The sequence below is a fragment of the Rhinopithecus bieti genome, unplaced genomic scaffold, assembly GCF_001698545.2.
Source record: "Rhinopithecus bieti isolate Rb0 unplaced genomic scaffold, ASM169854v2 scaffold_10181, whole genome shotgun sequence".
Lineage (NCBI taxonomy): Eukaryota > Metazoa > Chordata > Mammalia > Primates > Cercopithecidae > Rhinopithecus > Rhinopithecus bieti.
This window is the reverse complement of record NW_016806624.1, coordinates 1,444,201-1,467,295: the sequence shown is the minus strand read 5'-3', so window position 1 is coordinate 1,467,295 and position 23,095 is coordinate 1,444,201. Positions and strand designations below refer to the sequence as shown.

At 35.1% G+C, this 23,095-nt stretch overlaps 1 protein-coding gene across 3 annotated transcripts in view; it reads left to right on the top strand.

Moving 5' to 3' along the window:
* The window catches only part of CWC27 (CWC27 spliceosome associated cyclophilin), a 271,511-nt gene that overhangs the window by 132,595 nt on the left and 115,821 nt on the right, over nucleotides 1-23,095 (top strand). The window contains exon 12 of one of the 3 annotated variants that reach the window (XM_017877117.1): nucleotides 15,061-15,907. The exons of the other annotated variants lie outside the window; for them this stretch is intronic. Coding sequence (XP_017732606.1) covers nucleotides 15,061-15,173 — 113 coding nt within the window. The 3' untranslated portion in view covers nucleotides 15,174-15,907. Of the gene's footprint in view, nucleotides 1-15,060; nucleotides 15,908-23,095 lie in introns of those variants that run through there. 3 annotated transcript variants of the gene reach the window in all.

Genomic DNA, 23,095 nt, shown 5'->3' with positions numbered 1-23,095 from the left:
CAAGTATTGCTGTTATAATGGTAAAAAATTGACTATGAATTTATTATGAAAAATGTGTGATTTTAGTCAAGTATTGCTGTTATAATGGTAAAAAATTGACTATGAATTTATTATGAAAAATGTGTGATTTTAGTCAAGTATTGCTGTTATAATGGTAAAAAATTGACTATGAATTTATTATGAAAAATGTGTGATTTTAGTCAAGTATTGCTGTTATAATGGTAAAAAATTGACTATGAATTTATTATGAAAAATGTGTGATTTTAGTCAAGTATTGCTGTTATAATGGTAAAAAATTGACTATGAATTTATTATGAAAAATGTGTGATTTTAGTCAAGTATTGCTGTTATAATGGTAAAAAATTGACTATGAATTTATTATGAAAAATGTGTGATTTTAGTCAAGTATTGCTGTTATAATGGTAAAAAATTGACTATGAATTTATTATGAAAAATGTGTGATTTTAGTCAAGTATTGCTGTTATAATGGTAAAAAATTGACTATGAATTTATTATGAAAAATGTGTGATTTTAGTCAAGTATTGCTGTTATAATGGTAAAAAATTGACTATGAATTTATTATGAAAAATGTGTGATTTTAGTCAAGTATTGCTGTTATAATGGTAAAAAATTGACTATGAATTTATTATGAAAAATGTGTGATTTTAGTCAAGTATTGCTGTTATAATGGTAAAAAATTGACTATGAATTTATTATGAAAAATGTATGATTTTAGTCAAGTATTGCTGTTATAATGGTAAAAAATTGACTATGAATTTATTATGAAAAATGTGTGATTTTAGTAAATATTACATTGTATTTGACATTCTTCTTTCCTCATGATTAAAAATGATACCATGAGATTTCTCACTACATAGCATTATGGAAACAAAGTAAAATTTTAGGAATCCTTGAATGTGTGTCAGAACTTAGCCTATCTTCCCAAACAGTAGATATTCCAAGGTTAGAACTACAAGAACTCTGGGAACAGATCCAGAGGTTCTCATAGGTATTTGCATAGTAAGATTCTCACAAGAAAAGAAGTTGGAAGTGTTATTTAACCTTGGCTCTGAAATTTCTCAGTTGAGCTGTATACCCTAATGAACCTATTCAGGAAAGATTTTTTTATTGGACTATATGGCTACATATCTGGCTTTTATAAAGCACTTTATTTTAATCCAAAACAAAATCTAAGTATTCTGGCAAATCTGAATGATTTGGTCTTTTGAACATTTTATCTATATCTAGCCATTTAGTTTACCAATAAACTGAAAGGCAGATAATTGATATTTTTAAAAACACTTTGCTTAGCTTGATATACCGAATTGTTGTATAATATAGACCTATCTTCTGTATGAATTTTCGTTTGGATGCATGTAACACCTACCAATATGGAGAGACTAAAAATACATTAATTTTGGAAATTTTAATGGTAATTTTGTTAGTAATACTTGATGCTTGTTATATGTAACACTAATGGTTATAAGGATGCTTTGGAATATTATATCTCCTGAGAAAATAAGTACGGCAGTATTAAGACTCTTACAGTTACAAACAGTGAAGTTATCTAAGCCTTTGTGACTCAGTTTTCTTTTCATAAATCCACGGATAAAATGCCTTGGACACTCCTCAGGGCTCTTATAAGAAGCAAATTAATAAGAAAATCCTTAACAAATGTACATTACTATATAAAATTAATAATTTTAGATTTTAAAAAAGAAAAATATAGCTATTCTTGGTTCTATTTTGTTTCCTATCCAAATTGTATATGTTGAAAATGTGAATTTTAGTACTGTGTTAGTTGCAGTTAACGCTTATAATCAATATGGCTATATGTAAATATTGCATAAGTTAAAATCCCAAAATAAACTTTTCTTCATGTTTTTCAAATTTTGAAGTTGCATGTCTATAATCATAATCATATTCTTTGTTAAAAAGGGTGTGTGTGAACTTGTGTAAATTCTTAAGTAAAGCTTCTAGTGATATTATTTCCTGGTTTTATGAATCCATCTGTCAAGTCTTAACACTTACTGATTATTGCCACTTCATTTCAGAATTTAATATATTATCCTTGGGTTAAAGCACTTGGGAAGGAACTCATAAAAACAAGAAAGCTTTGTGTTCTTTTTTAATTTTAATTTTTAATTTTAGATTCAGGGATTACATGTGCAGGTTTGTTACATGGGTATATTGCGTGATGCTGAGATTTGTTCTTCTAATGATCCCATCACCCAAGTGGTGAAATAATACCCAACGCGTAGTTTTTCAACCCTTGTCCTCCTCCCTGTCTTGTTCCTTTTGGAATCTCAAGTTTCTTATTGTTTCCTTGTGTCCATATGTACGTGGAGTTTCGTTCTCATTTATAAGTGAGAAAATGCGGTATTTGGTTTTCTGTTTCTACATTAGTTTGCTTAGGATAATGTCTCCAGCTGCATCCATGTTGCTGCAAACAACATGATTTTTTTCCTTTTTATGACTGTGTAGTTTTCAATGGTGTATATGTATAAAATTTTCTTTATCCAGTTCACTGTTGGTGGGCACCTAGGTTGATACCACGTCTTTGCTATTGTGAATAGTGAATAACAATAAACATACGAGTACAGGTGTCTTTTTGGTAGAATGATTTCTCTTTCTTTGGGTAGGTACCCAGTAATGGGATTGCTGAGTCAAATGGTAATTCTATTTTTAATTCTCTAAGAAATCTCCACAGTGCTTCCCACAAAAGGTAAACTGATTTACATTCCCATCACCATTGTATAAGCATTCTCTTTTCTCTGCAATGCTGCCAACATCTGTTATTTTCTTACTTGTTAGTAACAGCCATTCTGACTAGTGTGAGATGGGTGTCTCATTATGGTTTTGATTTCCATCTTTCTGATGGTTAGTGATGTTGAACATTTTTTTCATGTTTTTTTTTTTTTTTTTGGCCACTTGTATGTCTTCTTTTGAGAAGTGTCTGTTCATGTCTTTTGCTTATTTTTAATAGAGCTGGGTTTTTTTTCTTGTTGATTTGTTTAAATTCTTTATAGATTTTGGATATTAGTTCTTTGTTGGGTGCATACTTTGCAAATATTTTCTCCCATTCTGTAGGTAGAGTTTACTCTGTTGATAGTTTATTTTGCTGTGTAGGAGTTCTTCAGTTTAGTGAGGTTCCAATCAACAATTTTTGGTTTTGTTACATTTGCCTTTGGGGACTTAGTCATAAATTATTTCCATAGGCCAATGTCAAGAAGAGGGCTTTTCTAGTATTTTGTAGTGTGAAGTCTTACATTTAGGTCTTTAGTCTATCTTGTGTTAATTTTTGTGTATGGTGAGAGGTAGGGGTTCAGTTTCATTCTTTGGCATATGGTTAGCCAGTTTCCCAAGCACCATTTATTGAATAGAGTATCCCTTCCCTATTGCTTATTTTTTTTCAACTTTGTCAAAGATCATTTGGTTGTATTTATGTGGCTTTATTTCAGGGGTCTCTATTCTGTTCAATCAGTTTTTGTGACTATTTTTGTACCAGTAGTATGCTATTTTGGTTACTATAGACTGGTAGTGTAATTTGAAGATGGGTAATGTGATGCCTCTAGCTTTATTCTTATTCTTGGGGTTGCTTTGTATATTAGTCCATTTTCACACTGCTATAAAGATACTACTTGAGACTGGGTAATTTATAAAGGAAAGAGGTTTAATTGGCTCACAGTTCCATGTGGCTGGGGAGTCCTCAGGAAACTTACAATCATGGCAGAAGGTGAAGGAGAAGAAAGTACCTTCTTCACAAGGCCATAGAAAAAGAGAGGGAGATTGCCACTTTTAACCATTAGATATTGTGAGAACCATCAGATCTTGTGAAAACTCACTCACTATCCTGAGAACAGCATGAGGGAAACTGCTCCCATGATCCAGTCACCTCCCATCAGGTTCCTCCTTCAACACAAGGGGATTACAATCCAAGATGAGATTTGGATGGGGACACAGAGCCAAAACATCGTTCTACCCCTGGCCTCTCTGAAATCTCATGTCCTTCTCACATTTCAAAACACAATCATGCCTTCCCACAGTCCCCCAAAGTCTTAACTCATTCCAGCATTAACCCAAAAGTCCAAGTCCAAAGTCTTATCTGAGACAAGGCAAGTCCTTTCTGCATAGGAGCCTGTACAAATCAAAAGTCTGTTAGTTACTTCCAAGATACAATGGGGATACAAGTATTGGGTAAATGCCACCATTCCAAGTGGGAGAAATTGGTCAAAACAAAGGGGCTACAGGCCCCATGGAAGACAGAATTCAGCCGGGCAGTCATTAAATCCTAAAGCTCCAAAATGATCTCTTTTGCCTCCATGTCCCACATCCAGGGAACACTGATGGAAAGGATGGGTTCCCAAGGCCTTGGGAAGCTCTATCCCTACGGCTTTGCAGGGTTCAGCCACTGAGGCTGCTCTCATGGGCTGGCCTTGAGTGCCTGCAGCTTTTCTAGAAGCACAGGTCAAGCCACTGGTGGATCTACTATCCTGGGGCCTGGAGGACAGTGACCTTCTTCTCATAGCTCCAGGAGGCAGTACCCCAGTGGGGACTCTCTGTGCGGGCTCCAACCTCACATTTCCCTTGTGCACTGCCCTAGCAGAGGTTCTCCATGAGGGCTCCACCTCTGCAGTAGATTTCTGCCTAGACATTCAAGATGAGATTTGGGTGGTGACACAAAGCCAAACCATATCACCTTGGCTATTTGGACTCTTTTTTGGTTCCATATAAATTTTAGAATAGTTTTTCTAATTCTGTGAAAAATGATATTGGTAATTTATAGAAATAGCGTTGAATCTACAGATTGCTTTGGGCAATATGAACATTTTAATGATACTGATTCTTCCAACCCACAAGCATGGAATGTTTTCCCATTTGTTTGTGTCATTTATGGTTTCTTTCAGCAGTGTTTTATAGTTCTTCTTGTAGAGATCTTTACCTTTTTGGTCAGATGTATTCCTAGGTATTTTATTTATTGTGGCTATTGTAAGTGGGATTGCATTTGTGATTTGATTCTCACCTTGATCACTATAGAAATACTACTGATTTTAGTACATTGATCTTGTATCCTCAGACTTTGCTGAAGTGGTTTATCAGGTAGAAGTCTTTCCACAGAATCTTAAGGGTTTTCTCGGTATAGAATCATATCATCAGTGAAAAGAGGTAATTTGACTTCTCTTTGTCCAATGTAGAAGTCTTTTATTTATTTATCTTGCCTACCTGCTCTGAAAAGCTTTGGGTTCTACTGGTTGTGCATTGAAATATCTAGTTTTGTTCTTCTTGCAGAAATGGAGATCTCCCATTTAGCCAGGTGCTTTAGTAGGCATAAAACTTTCTTCAGGGATTCTGCCATCTTAGGAAATCCACCTTTAATCAATGGATTATTTTTTCATTGTTTTTTTAATCTTTACCCAGGTTCCTGGGCCAGATCCTTAACCAGATTTGTATAGACAATTAGAGACTTACATTGTATTCACAGTTTCACTTTTAAATTTATTCTATCACATTAGGCAAGTCACTTTAAAATCTGGACCCATCTGTTACTCCATATATAAAGTTAAATATAAATAGGATCTCTTATTACTTATATCACAAGGATGTTGTCAGGTAGTAGATATAATTATACGCTTTAGGAATAAATATATATGTATAACTTTGTAAGTTTTGCCATTGGTTTGTCATCTACTTACTTTTTAAAGACTTCAGATAATGTATAAGGGAATGCTTTAGTAAATGTAAGAAATAGAACATCAAGGAATTAAGCCATTTTATAGTCATATAATCAAAAGTTTTATAATAGCATGATATTTTAAAATTCAAAACAGTTACATTTCTTCATTGAATATAGAATTTGCAGTAGGCTCTAACCCCCCTAATTTAGGTAAACAAAAAATGTGGTGTTTTACTTTAGATACCAGCAATGTCAAAAGAGATGTACTGCAGGACAATCCTGTTTACAGCCTTGGAGTGTCTTTAGTCCCATTGTAAATCATCCAGGCCTGTGCATAAGGTTGTTGTGGGGAGTGGGAGGATAATAAATTTCGAATAAGATTGATAGTTAATTGGAGATAGAGTTGGTTTCCTGTGTTGGCTCTGTCAGGTTCTTTAATAAACTATATAATCCTTTTCATTAAATCATGTCTCTTAAGTCTTTTCCAGATTCCTTTAAGTTTCATATCAAAACCAGTACCAAACTGAACGTAGTCACCTAGAGATGACAGGTTTGGACATATTCTCTAATCAGCTTTAAAGAGATAAGGTGTTAGGTCCTCTTTCAAAGTTCTAGGCAGGCAATACCTGCTCTATGACTGGTGCCAGAAATTAGAGGAGAAGGGTCAGGCTGAGCTTGTAAATCAAGAAATAATTTTAAAGCCTCTTCATGAAACATATCCCTGAGATGCCTAGTACCTCTCAAGTTGCACTGGGCTATTTCACATTTCTTCAGACTATCTTTTTAATACTGGATTAAATCAGACTAGAGTCCCTCAGGCTTAATAGGTTATGAAAGTATATAGTTTTTGAATAGTTTTCATCTGGCTAATATATAGTATTAAACTGGCTTGGTCTTAGTTGGTATAAGAAACAAAAACCCTCTTTGAGTGTTAGCTCTGTGTTCTACTTAATACCATGTAAAATTATCTTATTGAGCAAACTGGTTCTCTTTTCCAAAGCAGTTAACTTTCTTTAGGTACTATTGAGTTATTTTTTTTCTTGGAACTCAGAAGTATCAGACTTATTTTTCTTTCTACTCTTAATCTATGTGCTAATTTTTACTTTATTTACATTAAGTAAAAGTATATTTGCACTTGATTCATAGGATGCATCTCAGGCCAGCCATCATTTTCTAGTTCTTCTTACTTTGGGCAGGGCCACTAACAAATTGATTATCTGGTTTTCTAAGCTAAAATCCAATTAAAGAATAACAGTGAGGGAGTGTATACTCTAAAAGGGTGAATTTTATTGTGAATTTTATGGTAAAAGGGTGAAGTATATCTCAATAATTTAATAAATAAATAAACAAGCAAAAGAAAAACCAGAAAAGGCACTGAGCTCTGAACCTTTCTAGCCCAGTAAAATACTGGGCTAAAAAGAAATTTTTTTTAAGTGTGAGAGAAAAGCATGGCTAGAGACATTCATTCATTTTGGTAGCAGCAAGAGGTGATCGCCAACCAGCTGACACTAGGTCAGGAGACACAAGAACATAAGAGTCAAATATTATGGAAACACTTGTTATACATGCTTTACTCTGAATGTGTATGTCTTTAAAAGATAAAGTTATCCCTACGTATTATAATGACCTTGATTCATTAAGAGAAGGTTAAATTGTATTTATTATTCTTTAATAAGATAGAGAATGGGGAATGATTCCAGCCTAATTACTTTAAAAAAATTAATCATTTTCATCAGTTAAAGATAAGGTTCTCTTATCTAGACTATTCAATTGTGTGGAATACCTCATTTCCTGAAAGTCCTGGAAAAATAGAACTTTATTCTGTAGCTAGGACAGTCGGCCTCTCAACTGAAATTTTCTTGAACCCCTTACTACATTTAAGTGCTGGAAACCATGCAATATTTTAAACAAGGTATCTTTCAATAATATGATTTCTTAAATAGTAAAGATTTTTAAAGGTCTGTAGCAAATGTGAAGATGAACATACCCTCACAATTACATCAAGAATTTAATCTTTTGGTAAAGTAAATAAGAGATGATCATCTTTAAGAGTCCATAAAGTACTTTGTTCTTTTTTAGACAATCTGTCTCAAACTTTCTTCCAAGTCATAATTAGTGAATCTTGTTGAGCTTTACTTTGTGAACCCTACATTATAGGCATATTTAACTTTTATGAGCAGTAAAAAATAAATTCTAACCAATTCACATATTTTTATGTCTTAAATTCTGGGTCATCTTGCAGACCTCCTAATGTTGCTTAGGATACTTTGTTGGTGGTGGTGGTGGTGGTGGTGGTGTTGAGACAGAGTCTCGCTTTGTCTCCCAGGCTGGAGTGCAGTGGTACGATCTCAGCTCACTGCAACCTCTGCCTCCTGTGTTCAAGCAATTCTCTTGCCTCAGTCCCCTAAGTAGCTGGGATTACAGGCATGTGCCACCACACCGGCTAATATTTTTATTTTTAGTACAGACGGGGTTTCGCCATATTGGTCAGGCAGGTCTCGAGCTCCTGACCTTGGGTGATCTGGCTGCCTCAGCCTCCCAAAGTGCTGGGATTACAGGCATGAGCCACCGCGCCCAGCCCATCTGTTGCAGCTTTTAAGAACCAATGTATTTAGGATATCTCTCTGCATCCCTTTGCTGTCTTAACACAGTTTTATAATAACCCTTCTTTCTGGCCTGGTGGTTGTACTTTCAATGTTGAGAATTTGACAGGAACCTTTAGCTATATTTTTAGTGACTGCAGTTTGTCCTCCTATTACTAATATCTGTGTCATTCTTGACCCGGTAAAAATAGATTGCTTAATTCATACAGGTAAATATTAGTTTTCAGTCGTCTCTTTGTTTTTGTTTTTTTTTTTTTTAAAAAAAAGCTGTATTTCTTACATTGTAAAAGTAACATTTATTCTTTGCAAAATATCAGAAATGTAGAAAGGCATAAAGGATAAAAGAAGTATTACCCCATAATACTTCACCAAAGATAACCAGTTAACTTTGTGATATTTATTTTTTCTGGACTTGTTTTTTTTCATGCTAGAAACACACATGTGTTTTTTTCCCCATAATGTCATTTTGTTACAATTTTTTATATAATATGCCTTTTTAAAAGAATGTTTATATTGAAATTGACCAAAAATTCTTAAGGGGGCGACTTGCTTTAGGAGTATGTCTTCTTAATTCTTTTACATCACACAACATGAGATATAGAGGATGATGGATGTGAAGACCATACAAATGTAGTTAAGACATTAAAAATTCCCACTACTTTAGCTCTAGGGTTTAGAATATGTGGGAGCAATGATAGCCAGGGACTACATTTTCATTGCTGATGAGAATTCTCTGTATCTCTCATTCTTTTAAAAAAAAAAAATCATTTAAAAAGTCATTAAAATAAATCCTGAGATCATGTTATAGTTTGTTACCTCTTCCTTTCTCAACTGGCCACTAAAAATTCTGCAAGGAAAGATGAGATTCAGTTAGGTATTTGGAGCCTACATTGAAATAATTACAAATTTGTCCATTCTTGGAAAGTAGAAGAGGTGAAGGTTTTGTGCATGTGTGCACGCACATGTGCATGTGTGCATGCGCACACACACGTGTTTTATTGTTTTGTTTTGTTTGGATATTTAGATTGTCTCAAGAGAGGAACTAATATCATCATTAAAAGTTTGATTGGAACCAGTGTTCCTATTTGGGAATGGAGTTGTTAACTTTTCCAGACTGCTGTCAAGACCTTATTTTAAGTAAGATGTTTTTCTTTTATGTGACATTTTCTGAAGTTTTGCCAAAAATGACATCAAACATATAATTCATTTGAGTGCTGAGTTTCTTCAACATCTTGCAGCACTTAATCAAATTTGGGAAAGATATTCTTTTCACAACTCTATAGTGTAAACCTGTGAATATGTTGCATTAAAACTTACTTTGGACAGTTTAATCTGCATAGTATTAGGTTGATTTTTAAAAAATGATTAATGCAATATGCTGATAATTTTTAATGGTTATATTTTCAAATTATTCACATAAACTCCAGGCAGATGGTACAGTTGCAGCTTTTGAGTGTTAGTATTTTTTCACACAAAACTCAGATACTCCCTAAATTATGTTAATAGCTACATTAAAGAATTTGAAATGCCAAAAAGAACAAAAGGAACACTGAAGTTCTCAGAAAACTAACAAGATGCCCAAATATTGGGAAATCATTGAGAATCATTTTGATATACAAAAATATTTTATATTGACTTTTTTAAGAAGAATATGGCCATGCCAGAATGTAAGTTTGTTTAAAACATTATGCTGCAGTATGTTAAAATGTGAAAGTAAGCTAACCTTAACGAATGTCTTACTCATTAGAAACTCTCATCTTGGGTGTGCTCTATTTGTATCTGTTACTTCTGTGCAATAATCACAGTCCTGAAGGGATCATCTGGGCCAACCCCTCCTTTTTTTTTTTAGACGGAATCTCGCCCTATTACTGAGGCTGGAGTGCAGTGGCATGATCTCAACTCACTGCACCTTCCTTCTCCCAAGTTCAAACGATTCTCCTACCTCAGCCTCCCGAGTAGCCAGGATTTCAGGTGCCCACCACCACACCCAGCTATTTTTTGTATTTTTAGTAGAGATGGGGTTTCACTATGTTGACCAGGCTGGTATTGAACTCCAAACCTCGTGATCCACCCACCTCGGCCTCCCAAAGTGCTGGGATTATAGGCATGACCCACCACACCTGGTCCCTCCGTTTTATATATATAGGAAACCTAGAGCTAGCCAATTAAGGTGCTTACCCAATATTACACAGCAAAGTAATAGAACTAGGACTCAGGACCCTTAGATTTGTGTCCAGTGCCCTTTCTACTACTTGTTTTTCAGAATGATCCAACCTTGAGTGGATGTGGTCTATATAAAGTTTTAATTAGTATTTATTAAAATCCACCTTGGTTTTGGCTGGAATAATTGTTTCTAAAACCCCCCTAGGCAAACTTAGAGTCTTTTGGAGAGCATATTATTATCATAAACCTATACCTTTTTAAAGATTACACATGTAATTTGGGAATGAATGACAAAAAATTGTTATGTAATGGAACACATCAATTTCTGTCACTATGGCAGCCTAGGAGTCCAAACTGATCCCCTCACTAAAACAACGAAAATGTTGGATATAATACAAAAATATTTTTTTCATATGTTCCTATGACTTGTAAAAATGCAAGGAATACTTAAGTCAGGGAATAAATAAAGGTATGAACTAAGATAAGTAAGTGGAGCACTAAGTCAGGCTTTAACCCTAAGGACATTTGTTAAATTGAGTGAACTGGAGCATTGCTTTTTGAAATCTCACAAAGTTCAGGGAAGATAATGTAAAACTTAAGGTTTTCCCAAGGTAGGGAGGGTCTAACAAGACTATTCTGTGTAGTTGAGAGCCCAAAGGAACACATCCTTAGTGGCAGGAATAATTAGAAATAAGCAGGGTCACCTCATTTCCATCAGTGGACTACAAGGGAACCTATCTTGAATCATGGCACAAAATATTTGGGAACAAGAGCATCTCTTGGGAACTCTAGCAACAAGGCAGCCTTCCCATCAGTTAGAAGTCTAAATTCACACTGCCTGAGTAGTCTCCAAATCTTCCAGCCAAGGATTTAGTTGCAGTGATAGTCTTGGAGGAAAATATGAGCAATATGTGTTCACAGACAATATGTGAGCACCCTATGCAATGTAGCAGTCTCCTTATGCATCAGAGAAAAATATGAACAGCATCTATACCATATGATATGTGAAAAAGTGCTTTAGATCTGTAATAAAAGACCAACAAACTAACAGGAAAAAAAAAAGGATCAGAACACAGAAAATTCATATAAGAAAAAATTTGAGGGGCATCATGGTCACTTTCAAGTTTTGACAATTATGAACAATTTTGTATGCAATAACAAACAATAAAAGAGTTTAGTTGGAAATGGTCCTCAATCTTAAGTGCCTACAGAAGCCTGATACAAACAAACATAAATCTTTCCAGGAGAATCCTACTTTCATTCCCAGTCCTCAAGGAAAGTATAAAAAGAAAAAGAACAGCTCAGAAGACACATATGCATTGAATGCAGACATTCTGACCAAAAGCTAGTAGAAACTTCAGACAACAGAATGAGATCCACAAAAAGTTCAGAATTTATTCAGACACTAAATGTTAAGTAAGTGTATGTAATATATTTCAAGAAATGATAGGCTTGAAAATATAAAGAACATGTGATTTAAAAACAAAAAAGATGTAGAAATGAAAAATATTATAGTTAACCTTAAAATCTTGACATATTTTATAGCAAATTTGACATAGCTAAAAAGAACATTAGTGACTTGAAAGATAGCATTAAAAAAGATTATTTAGAACTCAGCCCAAAAAGAAATAGGGAACCTAGAAGATCTAATAAAGTCTAATCAAATTCTAGGAGGAGACCAAAGGGCAAATAGAGGCAATATTTGAAGAGATGATACTGAGTATTTTATATAACTAATGAAGAGATCAATTTTACAGAATGAAGAAGTCTCCCCAAAACTAAAAGAGGATAAAGAAAAATAAATTCAGTACTGGATACATTATGGTAATACTTCAGAGCATTCAACACAAAGATATCTTAAAAGCAGACAGAAAAGATATTACCATTAAAAAAGCAAGAGCTGATTTCTCAACAGCAACAAGTGAGGACATAAGGAAGAATCTTATCTTCAGTGGACTGAGGGAAATGTCCTTCTGACAAACAAAAACTGAAAGACATTGCTACCTGCAGACCTTCACCAAAGGAAATTCTAAAGGACATACTTATGGCAAAAGATAAGTGAGCCCAGATGTAAGACCTATAATACAAAGAGTTAGGAACATGGAAAGTTGTAAATATATGAATAAATCTAAATAAATATTGAAGGAATAAAACAACAATAACAATGTCTTATGTTAAACAATAAAGGTAAAATTAAAATACATAAGAACATGGTATACAACTTTGGTGAGCAGGTAAAAGGTGCTTGGAAAAGCATTCTATGGCCCTTGTATTGTTTGGGAAGAAGGTAAAGACACAAGATAAACTGTGGTTTTTAAGACATTAATTATACATGTTAAAATTTTTAGGGAAACTACTAACAGGATAAGAAAGGGTATTAACTTCCAAACCAGTAGAGGAAAAGATGGAATTAGAAAAAAAAAAATCAACCCAAAGGGGATAAGAAAGGAAAGAAAAAGAAACATGGACTGGCAGGATATTAAAAAAAAAAAAAAAGAAAGAAAAAAAAGATGGCATAAGACATAGGAGAAGTAAAATGCAGATGTATCAATAATTGTATTGAAATAATGCAAAAAGTCAAATACTTCACCTAAAAAACTACGTTTGTCAAACTGGAAATTCAATCATATGCTACTTATGTAAGAAACATCTTAAAAATATTGGACAATCAGGCCAGGTGCGGTGGCTCATGCCTGTAATCCTAGCACTTTGGGAGGTCAAGGTGGGTGGATTGCCTCAACTCAGGAGTTCAAGACCAGCCTGGGCAACTCAGTGAAAGCTCATTTCTACTAAAATACAAAAAATTAGCCAGGCGTGGCGTTGTGCACCTGTAATCCCAGCTACTGGGGAGGCTGAGGAAGGAGAATTGCTAGAACCCGGGAGGCGGAGGTTGCAGTGAGGCAACATTGTACCACTGCACTCCAGCCTGGGTGACAGAGTGAGAATCTAGAACTAGAAATACCATTTAACCCAGCCATCCCATTACTGGGCATATACCCAAAGGAGTATAAGTCATTCTATTATAAAGACACATGCACATGTATGTTTATTGCAGCGCTATTTACAATAGCAAAGACTTGGAACCAACTCAAATGCCCATCAATGATAGACTGTATAAAGTCAATGTGGCACATATACACCATGGAATACTATGCAGCCATAAAAAAGGATGAGTTCATGTCCTTTGCAGGGACATGGATGAAGCTGGAAACCATCATTCTTAGCAAACTACCACAAGAACAGAAAACCAGACACCACATGTTCGCACTCATAGGTGGGAGTTGAACAATGAGAACACATGGACACAGGGCAGGGAACATCACACAACAAGGCCGGTCGGGGGTGGTGGATAGGGGGAGGGATAGCATTAGGAGAAATACCTAATGTAAATGATGGGTTGATGGGTGCAGCAAACCAACATGGCACGTGTATACCTATGTACCAAACCTGCACATCGTGCACATGTACCCTAGAACTTAAAGTATAATAATTTTAAAAATTAGACAATCAAATTGTTAAGACAAAATGTATTACTAGGCATAGAATCTCCACACAACACAAAAACCTCAATTTATCAGTAAAATTTAATAATCCCTAACTTGCATAGACCTAATAACATGTACTCAAAATATATGAAGCAAAAATTGGTAGACCTAGAATAAGTAAGCAATTACATTATAGTGAGAGATTTTAATATAGTTCTCTCAGTAACTGATTAAAGCGTGTTAAAATTTAATAAGAATGTAGAAGATTTGAACCCCACAATTAACAAGTTTGATATAATGTACAAAAACACAATTAACAAGTTTGATATAATGTACAAAAGGGAATATTGCTTCAGAATACACATTATTTTCTAGCTCTCTTGAAACATTTATAGAAAGTGGCTACATAATGGACCATAAATAAAGAAAATTTTCAGAGGATTGTTTTTAAACAGACTACATCTTCTGACACAATGCAGTTGTTAGGAATTAGTAACAATTGCTTTTAGAGTTACTGGTTTCCAAGTATGTTAATGCAGCCATAGCAGTACTTAGAAGCAGTTATTGCATTAGATGCTAATATTTCAGGAAATTACTGTAGAAGTTCCCTATGTAAAGAAACCCTAAAAAAAAAATATAAAAAGCAGGCAAAATTAGCCCAATGAAGTAGAAGGAAGAAAGGAATAAAGAGCAGAAATCAGTAAAATAGAAAACAGTTTTTAGAACTGGGTTATAATAATTAAAATGACCAGAAGTATAACTTCTTAATCCTTACACATAGTAGATAGCCAGAAAATTGATGTGACTTTGTTGTATTAGACATTTGTCACTTTTTTTTTCCCCAGATGTCTTTCTAATGCAGAGAAAGCAAGATCTAGTTGCTATGTATAAGGAGTGTCATTAGTGAAATTTCTATTAATAGTGCTAGTTTTATTAGCTACAAAAGAAGTTGCTGTTAAAAAAGAAAGAGGGAGAGAGAGGTAGACAGATGGATAAAGACTCAAAAAATGGCATGTTTAAATAAGATTGAGGATTATTTCTCTCATGCAGAACCGTTCAGGAGGAGCGCTTCAGAACCAGCAGGTATTTAAGGACCTAAGTTTTTTTCATTTTTGTCTTTCTGCCATCTCCTAAGGTGTTATCATTGACCACATGATTCAACCGGACCCACTTCCATGTCTATATTCCAGCAACAGGGAAGAGGAAAGAGCAAGTACCAGACTGGTGACTTCATCTTTAAGGAGATGACCCAAAAGTTGCACGAAGCACTTTCACTCTTACCGTATTGTACTGAAATCACATGGCCATACCTAGCTGTAAAAAAAAGCTGAGGAATAAAGTCTCCAGTTGGGTGTCCACATGGCTGGCTAACTAAATATCAAGGATGGGAGATATATGGGGTTGATTCTTTTACTAAAAGGTGAAAGGGATGACTGAATCCAGGGAGAAAATTAGCAGAGTCTGTTATATAATATAGACAAAATCCTAGGAAGAACCAAATAGGCAGTAGTCTATTGGGTCAGGGAAAGCTTGACCAAGTATCTGAGCTATGTTTTGAGAGACAAATAAGATTCCACTGCAAAATGAAGGGCAATAAGTATAACAGTAGTTGGAAAGGTGCCTGGCAGAGCAGGGGCCATAGATTCATCTCTATATGCCTAATACTTTGCATAGTAATGGGCAAAATAATAAGCATTCAACAAACAGTTGCTGAAGTAATGAATGAAACTGTTAAGTGTTTGCTTAAGTGAATAATCACATTGTTTGTAAACTAAGGGGAAAAAGAATAACCATGAAAAAGACAATTTTTTGAGGATGAATCTATGATAACATGAAGAGCACAGATGCACATTTAAATAATGGGCAAAATTCCAGATAAGAGCTATGAACTTATTATGAAACAGTACAATGTGATTTGGTGGTATGTAGCAGAAAGGGCCCAGTCAAGAGATGGAATCCACAAACAGTGATTTGAACAGAAACAAAAACATTTGTAATAGCTTTATTGCAGAATAATTTAAAGTGAACAATTTGACATGTTTTGACATATGTCTATACCTGTGAAAACGTCACCACAATCTAAATAGTGAACATATTCCTCAAGGCCCAACATGTTCTCATGCCCCTTGTTAACCCCCTCTCTGATCCCCTGGCAACCACTAAAGTTTTCTACCACTACAAAATAGTTGTATTTTCTAAATCTTATTTAAATGAAATCATATTCTCTATGTACTTTTTTGTCTAACTTCTTTCAATCAAAATATGCATTTTCAGATTTATCCATGTTGTATATATGTAGTTTATTCCTTTTATTGCTAAGTAGTATTCCATTATATAGATATACGACAAGTATTTTATAACCATATACTATTATTTTGCTTGAGCAAATATCTGGAAGTGGAATGGCTAAGTAATGTGATAGGTGTATGTTCAACTTTTTGAAAACTGCCAAACTGTTTTCCAAACTGGTTGTGCCATTTTACACCCTACAAGTAGTGCATAAACTATCCTGTTAACTCCGTATCCTTGCTAACACTTGGTGTGGTCACTCTCTAATTTTAGCCATTCTAATAGTTTGCAGTGTTACTTTGTGGTTTTGATTTACATTTAATTAATAATGATGTTGAGCATTTCATGTGCTTGTTTGTCATCCGTATATATTCTTTGGTGCAGTATATATTCAAATCCTTTTATCCATTTTTTATTGTGTTATTTGTTATTTACTATTGAATTTTGAGACTTCTTTATATTCTTTGGATACAAATCCTTTATCAGATATATGATTTGTAAATATTTCTCTCAAACAGTAGCTTATTTTTTTTGTTGTTGTTTTCTTAATGGTGTCTTTCAAAAAACAAAACTTAAATTTTGGGAAAGTCTAACTTACTAACTTTTTTCATTTTTGAATCAAGTTATTGGATCTAAGAAATCTTTGCCTGACTCAAAGTCACAAAGATCTTCTATGTGGTTTTTTTTAAGAAATTTTTTAGTTTTAAGATTTTACATTAAGGTGTGATTCACTTTGACTTAATGTTTATATATACAGTCACACATCCCTTAACAATGGGGATACATTCTGAGAAATGTGTTGCTGGGTGATTTTATCGTTGTGCAAACACTATAGAGTGTTCTTACACAAAGCTTGCCCAGAGCTAGCTAGTATAGTCTACTATACACCTAGGGTATATGGTGTGACCCAAGTTTGTCCAATCTGTGGCCAGTGGGTCGCATGCGGCCCAAGACAGCTCTGAATGTGCCCCAGCACAAATTCATAAACCTTCTTAAAACATCATGAGATTTTTTTGTGATTTTTTTTTTTTTTTTTTTTTTTTAGCTCATCAGCTATCGTTAGTGTTAGCATATTTTATGTATGACCCAAGACAATTCTTCTTCCAATGTGACCCAGGGAAGCCAAAAGATTGGATACCCCTGGTATTGACTATTGTTCCTAGACTATAATCCTATACAGCATATTACCATACTGAATATTGCAGGCTTACCCAGGTAAGTATTTGTGTATTTAAACATATCTAAACATAAAAAAAGTACAGTAAAAATATGGTATAAAAGAGATCGAGACCATCCTGGCTAACATGGTGAAACCCTGTCTCTACTAAAAATACAAAAAATTAACTGGGTGTGGTGGCAGGCGCCTGTAGTCCCAGCTACTCGGGAGGCTGAGGCAGAAGAATGGCATGAACCCGGGAGGCGGAGCTTGCAGTGAGCCCAGATTGTGCCACTGCACTCCAGCCTGGGTGACAGAATGAGACTCCATCTCAAAAAAAAAGAAAAAAAAGGTATAAAAGATAATAAGTGGTATACCTGTATAGGCACTTATCATGAATGGAGCTCGCAGGACTGGAAGTCACTCTGAGTCAGAGAATGAGTGGTGAGTTAATGTGAAGGCCTAGGACATTACACTGCCGTAGGATTTATAAACACTGTACATTTACGCTACACTAAATGTATTTAAATGTTTTCTCTCTTTAATAATAATCTTGACTTACTATAACTTTTTTACTTTATAAACTTTTTAATTTTTAACTTTTGACTGTTTTGTAATCACACCTAGCTTAAAACACAAACATATTGTACAACTGTACAAAATATTCAAAATATTTTCTTTCTTTAGATCTTTATTCTGTAAGCTTTTTTCTACTTTGAAACTTTTTTTTCCTTTTAAAGTTTTTTTCTTAAAAAGAAGACAAAATCACAGCAAAGCCTAAGCCAACATAAGGTCAAGATCATCAATATCACTGTCTTCCACTTCCACATCTTGTTCCACTGGTAGGTCTTCAGGGGCAATAACATGCATGGAGCTGTCATCTCTTATGATAACAATGCCTTCTTCTGGAATGCCTCCAGTTGGACCTGTCTGAGGCTATTTTACAATTAAAATTTTCTTTTTATAAGTAGGAGTACACTCTAAAATAACAATAAAAATTACAGGATAATAAATATATAGTCATTTATTGTTATCAAGTATTATGTACTGTACATAATTGTATATGCTATACTTTTATAAAACTGTCAGTGTAGATTTGTTTACACCAGCATCACTGCAAACGCATGAGTAATGTGTTGCTCTACGACATTATCACGGCTACAATGTCACCAGGTCATAGGAATTTTTCAGCTCCATTATAATTAATCTTATGACACCATCTTTGTGTATGCAGTCCATTGGTTACTGAAACATTGTTAAACAGGGCATAACTGTAGTGCAAAGTATGGATCAAAGTACACATATTTCCATGTTGATGTCTGTTTGGTCTAGACCATTTATTGAAAAGACAATCCTTTCCCTACTGAATTGACCTTGAACTTTTGTTGAAAATCAATTGCCCATATATACGTGGGTTTATTCTATACTCTCTATTCTGTCCCATTCATCTATTTGTCTATCTTTACATCAATACTAGTGTTTTGATCACTATGGTTTTATAAGTCTTGAAGTCAAGTGTATGTCCTCCAACATTTTTTAAAGTTGTTTAGTCTGTTCTAGGTCATCTGCATTTCCATGTAAATTTTGGATCAACTAATCAATTTCTACAAACAAACAAACAAACAAAGCCTGCTAGAATTTTCATTGGGATTACATTGAATATAGAAATCAATTTGAAGAAAATTGACATCTTACTACTATTGGGTAGTACCATCCATGAGTGTGTTATATCTTTCAGTTTATTAAGATCATCTTTAATTTCCCAGAGCACTGTTTTGTAGTTTTCAATGCAGAGGTCTTGTATGTATTTGTCAGATTTCTCCGTATTTTATATTTTTGTGCTACCATAAATGGTATTATCTTTTGTAATTGATGGACTTTTAGTCAGGAAACAACAAATGATGGTGAGGATGTGAAGAAATAGGAAAACTTTTACACTGTTGGTGGGAGTGTAAATTAGTTCAACCATTGTGAAAGATAGTGTGGCAATTCCTCAAGGATCTAGAACCAGAAATACCATTTGACCCAGCAATCCCATTACGAGGTATATACCCAAAGGATTATAAATCATTCTACTATAAAGATACATACACATGTATGTTTATTGCAGCACTATTTACAATAGCAAAGACTTGGAACCAACTCAAATGCCCATCAATGATAGACTGGATAAAGTAAATGTGGCACATATACACCATGGAATACTGTGCAGCCATAAAAAAATAATGAGTTCATGTCCTTTGCAAGGACATGGATGAAGTTGGAAACCATCATTCTCAGCAAACTAACACGGGAGGAGAAAACCAAACACTACATGTTCTCGCTCATAAGTGGGGGTTGAACAATGAGAACACATGGACCCAGGGAGGGGAACATCACACACCGGGGCCTGTTGAGGGGTCGGGGGCAAGGAGAGGGAGAGCATTAGGACAAATACCTAATGCATATGGGGCTTAAAACCTAGATGATAGAGTTCCCACATACCCTCCTTTCTGCCACCCCTCACAGTTTCACCCATTAACATTGTACATTAGTTTTTTGTGACTAAATTCTTTTACCTAGCTTAATGTTTTCAAGGTTTATCCACATTATATCAAGTATCAGTACTTAGTTCCTTTATCACCAAATAATATGCCATTGTATAACACATTTTGTTCATCCACTAAATCACTTGAAGGACATGTGTGTTTTTTTCCACCTCTTGGCTATTATGAATAATGCTACGGCGAACATCCTTGTGCATTCACTTTGCTTTAAGCCTTCATGAGCAGTCTCCTCAAAGGCCACCATGCTTCTACAAACAGTTTAAGAGTCTCCAAGTTTTCATTAACAAATTCTTCCAAGTCCTTCTAGCTTCTGCCCACTACAAGGTTTCAAACCATTCACATACTTTAGGTTTTTCTTTAGGTCAGCACCCCACCCCGGGATACCAAAATTCTGTATTACTTACCTATTACTGCATAACAAATGACTCCAAAATTAAGAGGCTTAAAAAAAATTAAATATTTCATAGTTTCTATAGATCAGGAATTTGGAACAACTTAGCTGAGAAGTTTTGCAACTTATGAGGCTGTAGGCTAAATGTTGATGAAGGCTATAAATCTGAAGACTCGATTTAGCTAGAGAACCTACCAAGATGACTCATTCTCATGGCTATTAACAGGAAGCCTTGGTTCTTCACCATATGGACCTCTCCATAGTGCTGCTTTCTTACCCTTATGATATGGTATCGGGTTTCCCCAGAACAAGTGATTCCTTTGTATGGTGGGAAGAAGAGGAGGCCTGAGAAAGCTACAATGCCTGCTATTAACTATTCTGTAAAGTGACACATGTCACTAAGTCTACCCACATTCAAGGGAAGGAGAGTTAGTCTTCATCTTTTAAATCCCTTCAAAGAAACTGTAGACATACTTTAACTACCACAGATAGCAACCCAGAATTCCAAAACTGACTGATAAACACACTGAATGCAACTATGACTCAGATAAGGATCGGAATAGATGACTTCCTAAGATATCTTTCAGCTCATAGGAATTTAACCGTAAGACTTATCTACATGCAACCTGAAGATACTAGAACAGCTCTGTATGCCCCTTTAAAGTACTAATAAATATGGGCCAGAAACAGTGGCTTATGCCTATAATCCCAGCACTTTGGGAGGCCAAGGCGAGTGGATCACCTGAGGTCAGGAAGTTTGAGGCCAGCCTGGCCAACATGGTGAAACCCAGTCTCAAAAATTAGTCGGGCATGGTGGTGCATGCCTGTAGTCCCAGCTACTCAGAAGTCTGAGGCAGGAGAATTGCTCGAACGTGGGATGCAGAGGTTGCAGTGAGCCGAGATCGCACCACTGCACTCCAGCCTGACCGACAGAACCACACTACATCTCAAAAAAAAAAAAAAAAAAAAAAAAAAAATGCTGAAGAATATGTATCTTTTCTTTCCTGGCCCGGCTTCATGATTACTGCCTTCTCCACACTCAAGCTAAGATGCCCTTAATAGGATCATGTTACTTACCATTAGATCAAATCTTTCAACCTCCTCCCAACTTTTCCGACTTCTGGTCCATGCAGGGCCAGTTTCTTTACTTTCTGACTTTTAGAACAGTGGTCTCCAAAATGGCACAGAGATGGCCCGTTAGAGTATAGGGAGAAAGTGTCTGAACTTCTATTTCTGTTTATCTTTTAATCTGAAAATAAAAGACTGAATGAAAGAACAAAAAAAATCAAGACTAGTAATGCACATAATTTATATAAATTTGAATAGATATACAAATTTTGGGGGGTGAATGCTCAAAATTTTTTTTACAAATTAAGATACATGAGTCCAAAGAACATTGGTCTAGATGTAGCACTGAAATTCTTTTATTATTATTATACTTTAACTTCAGTCTATTATTGATGGACATTTGGGTTGTTTCCAAGTCTTTGCTATTGTGAATACTGCCACAATAAACATACATGTGCATGTGTCTTTATAGTAGCATGATTTATAATCCTTTGGGAATATAGCCAGTAATGGGATCAGTGGGTCAAATGGTACTTCTAGTTCTAGATCCTTGAGGAATTGTGACATCGTCTTCCACAATGGTTGAACTAGTTTACGTTCCCACCAACAGTGTAAAAGCATTCCTGTTTCTCCACATCCTCTCCAGCATCTGTTTTTTCCTGACTTTTTAATGATCACCATTCTAACTGGTGTGAGATGGTATCCCATTGTGGTTTTGATTTGCATTTCTCTGATGACCAGTGATGATGAGCATTTTTTCATGTGTCTGTTGGCTGCATAAATGTTTTCTTTTGAGAAGTGTCTGTTCATATCCTTCGCCCACTTTTTGATGGGGTTGTTTTTTTCTTGTAAATTCGTTTAAGTTCTTAGTAGATTCTGGATATTCGTTGTCAGATGGATAGATTGCAAAAATTTACTTCCATTCTGTAGGTTGCCTGTTCACTCTGATAGTAGTTTCTTTTGCAGTGCAGAAGCGCTTTAGTTTAATTTGATCCCATTTGTCTATTTTGGCTTTTGTTGTCATTGCTTTTGGTGTTTTAGTCATGAAGTCCTTGCCCATGCCTATGTCCTGAATTGCCTAGGTATTGCCTAGGTTTTCTTCTAAGGTTTTAATGGTTTTAGGTCTAACATTTAAGTCTTTAATTCATCTTGAATTAATTTTTGTGTAAGGTGTAAGGAAGGGATCCAGTTTCAGCTTTCTACATGTGACTAGCCAGTTTTCCCTGTACCATTTATTAAATAGGGAATCCTTTCCCCATTTCTTGTTTTTCTCAGGTTTGTCAAAGATCAGATGGTTGTAGATGTGTGGTGTTATTTCTGAGGCCTCTGTTCTGTTCCATTGGTCTATATCTCTGTTTTGGTACCAGTACCATGCTGTTTTGGTTACTATAGCCTCGTAGTATAATTTGAAGTTGGGTAGCATGACACCTCCAGCTTTGTTCTTTTTGCTTAGGATTGTCTTGGCTATATGGGCTCTTTTTTGGTTTCATATGAACTTTAAAGGAGTTTTTTCCAATACTGTGAAGAAAGTCATTGGTAGCTTGATGGGGATGGCATTGAATCTATAAATTACCTTGGGCAGTATGGCCATTTTCATGATATTGATTCTTCCTATCCATGAGCATCAAATGTTCTTCCGTTTGTTTGTGTCCTCTTTTATTTCGCTGAGCAGTGGTTTGTAGTTCTCCTTGAAGAGGTCCTTCACATCCCTTGTAAGTTG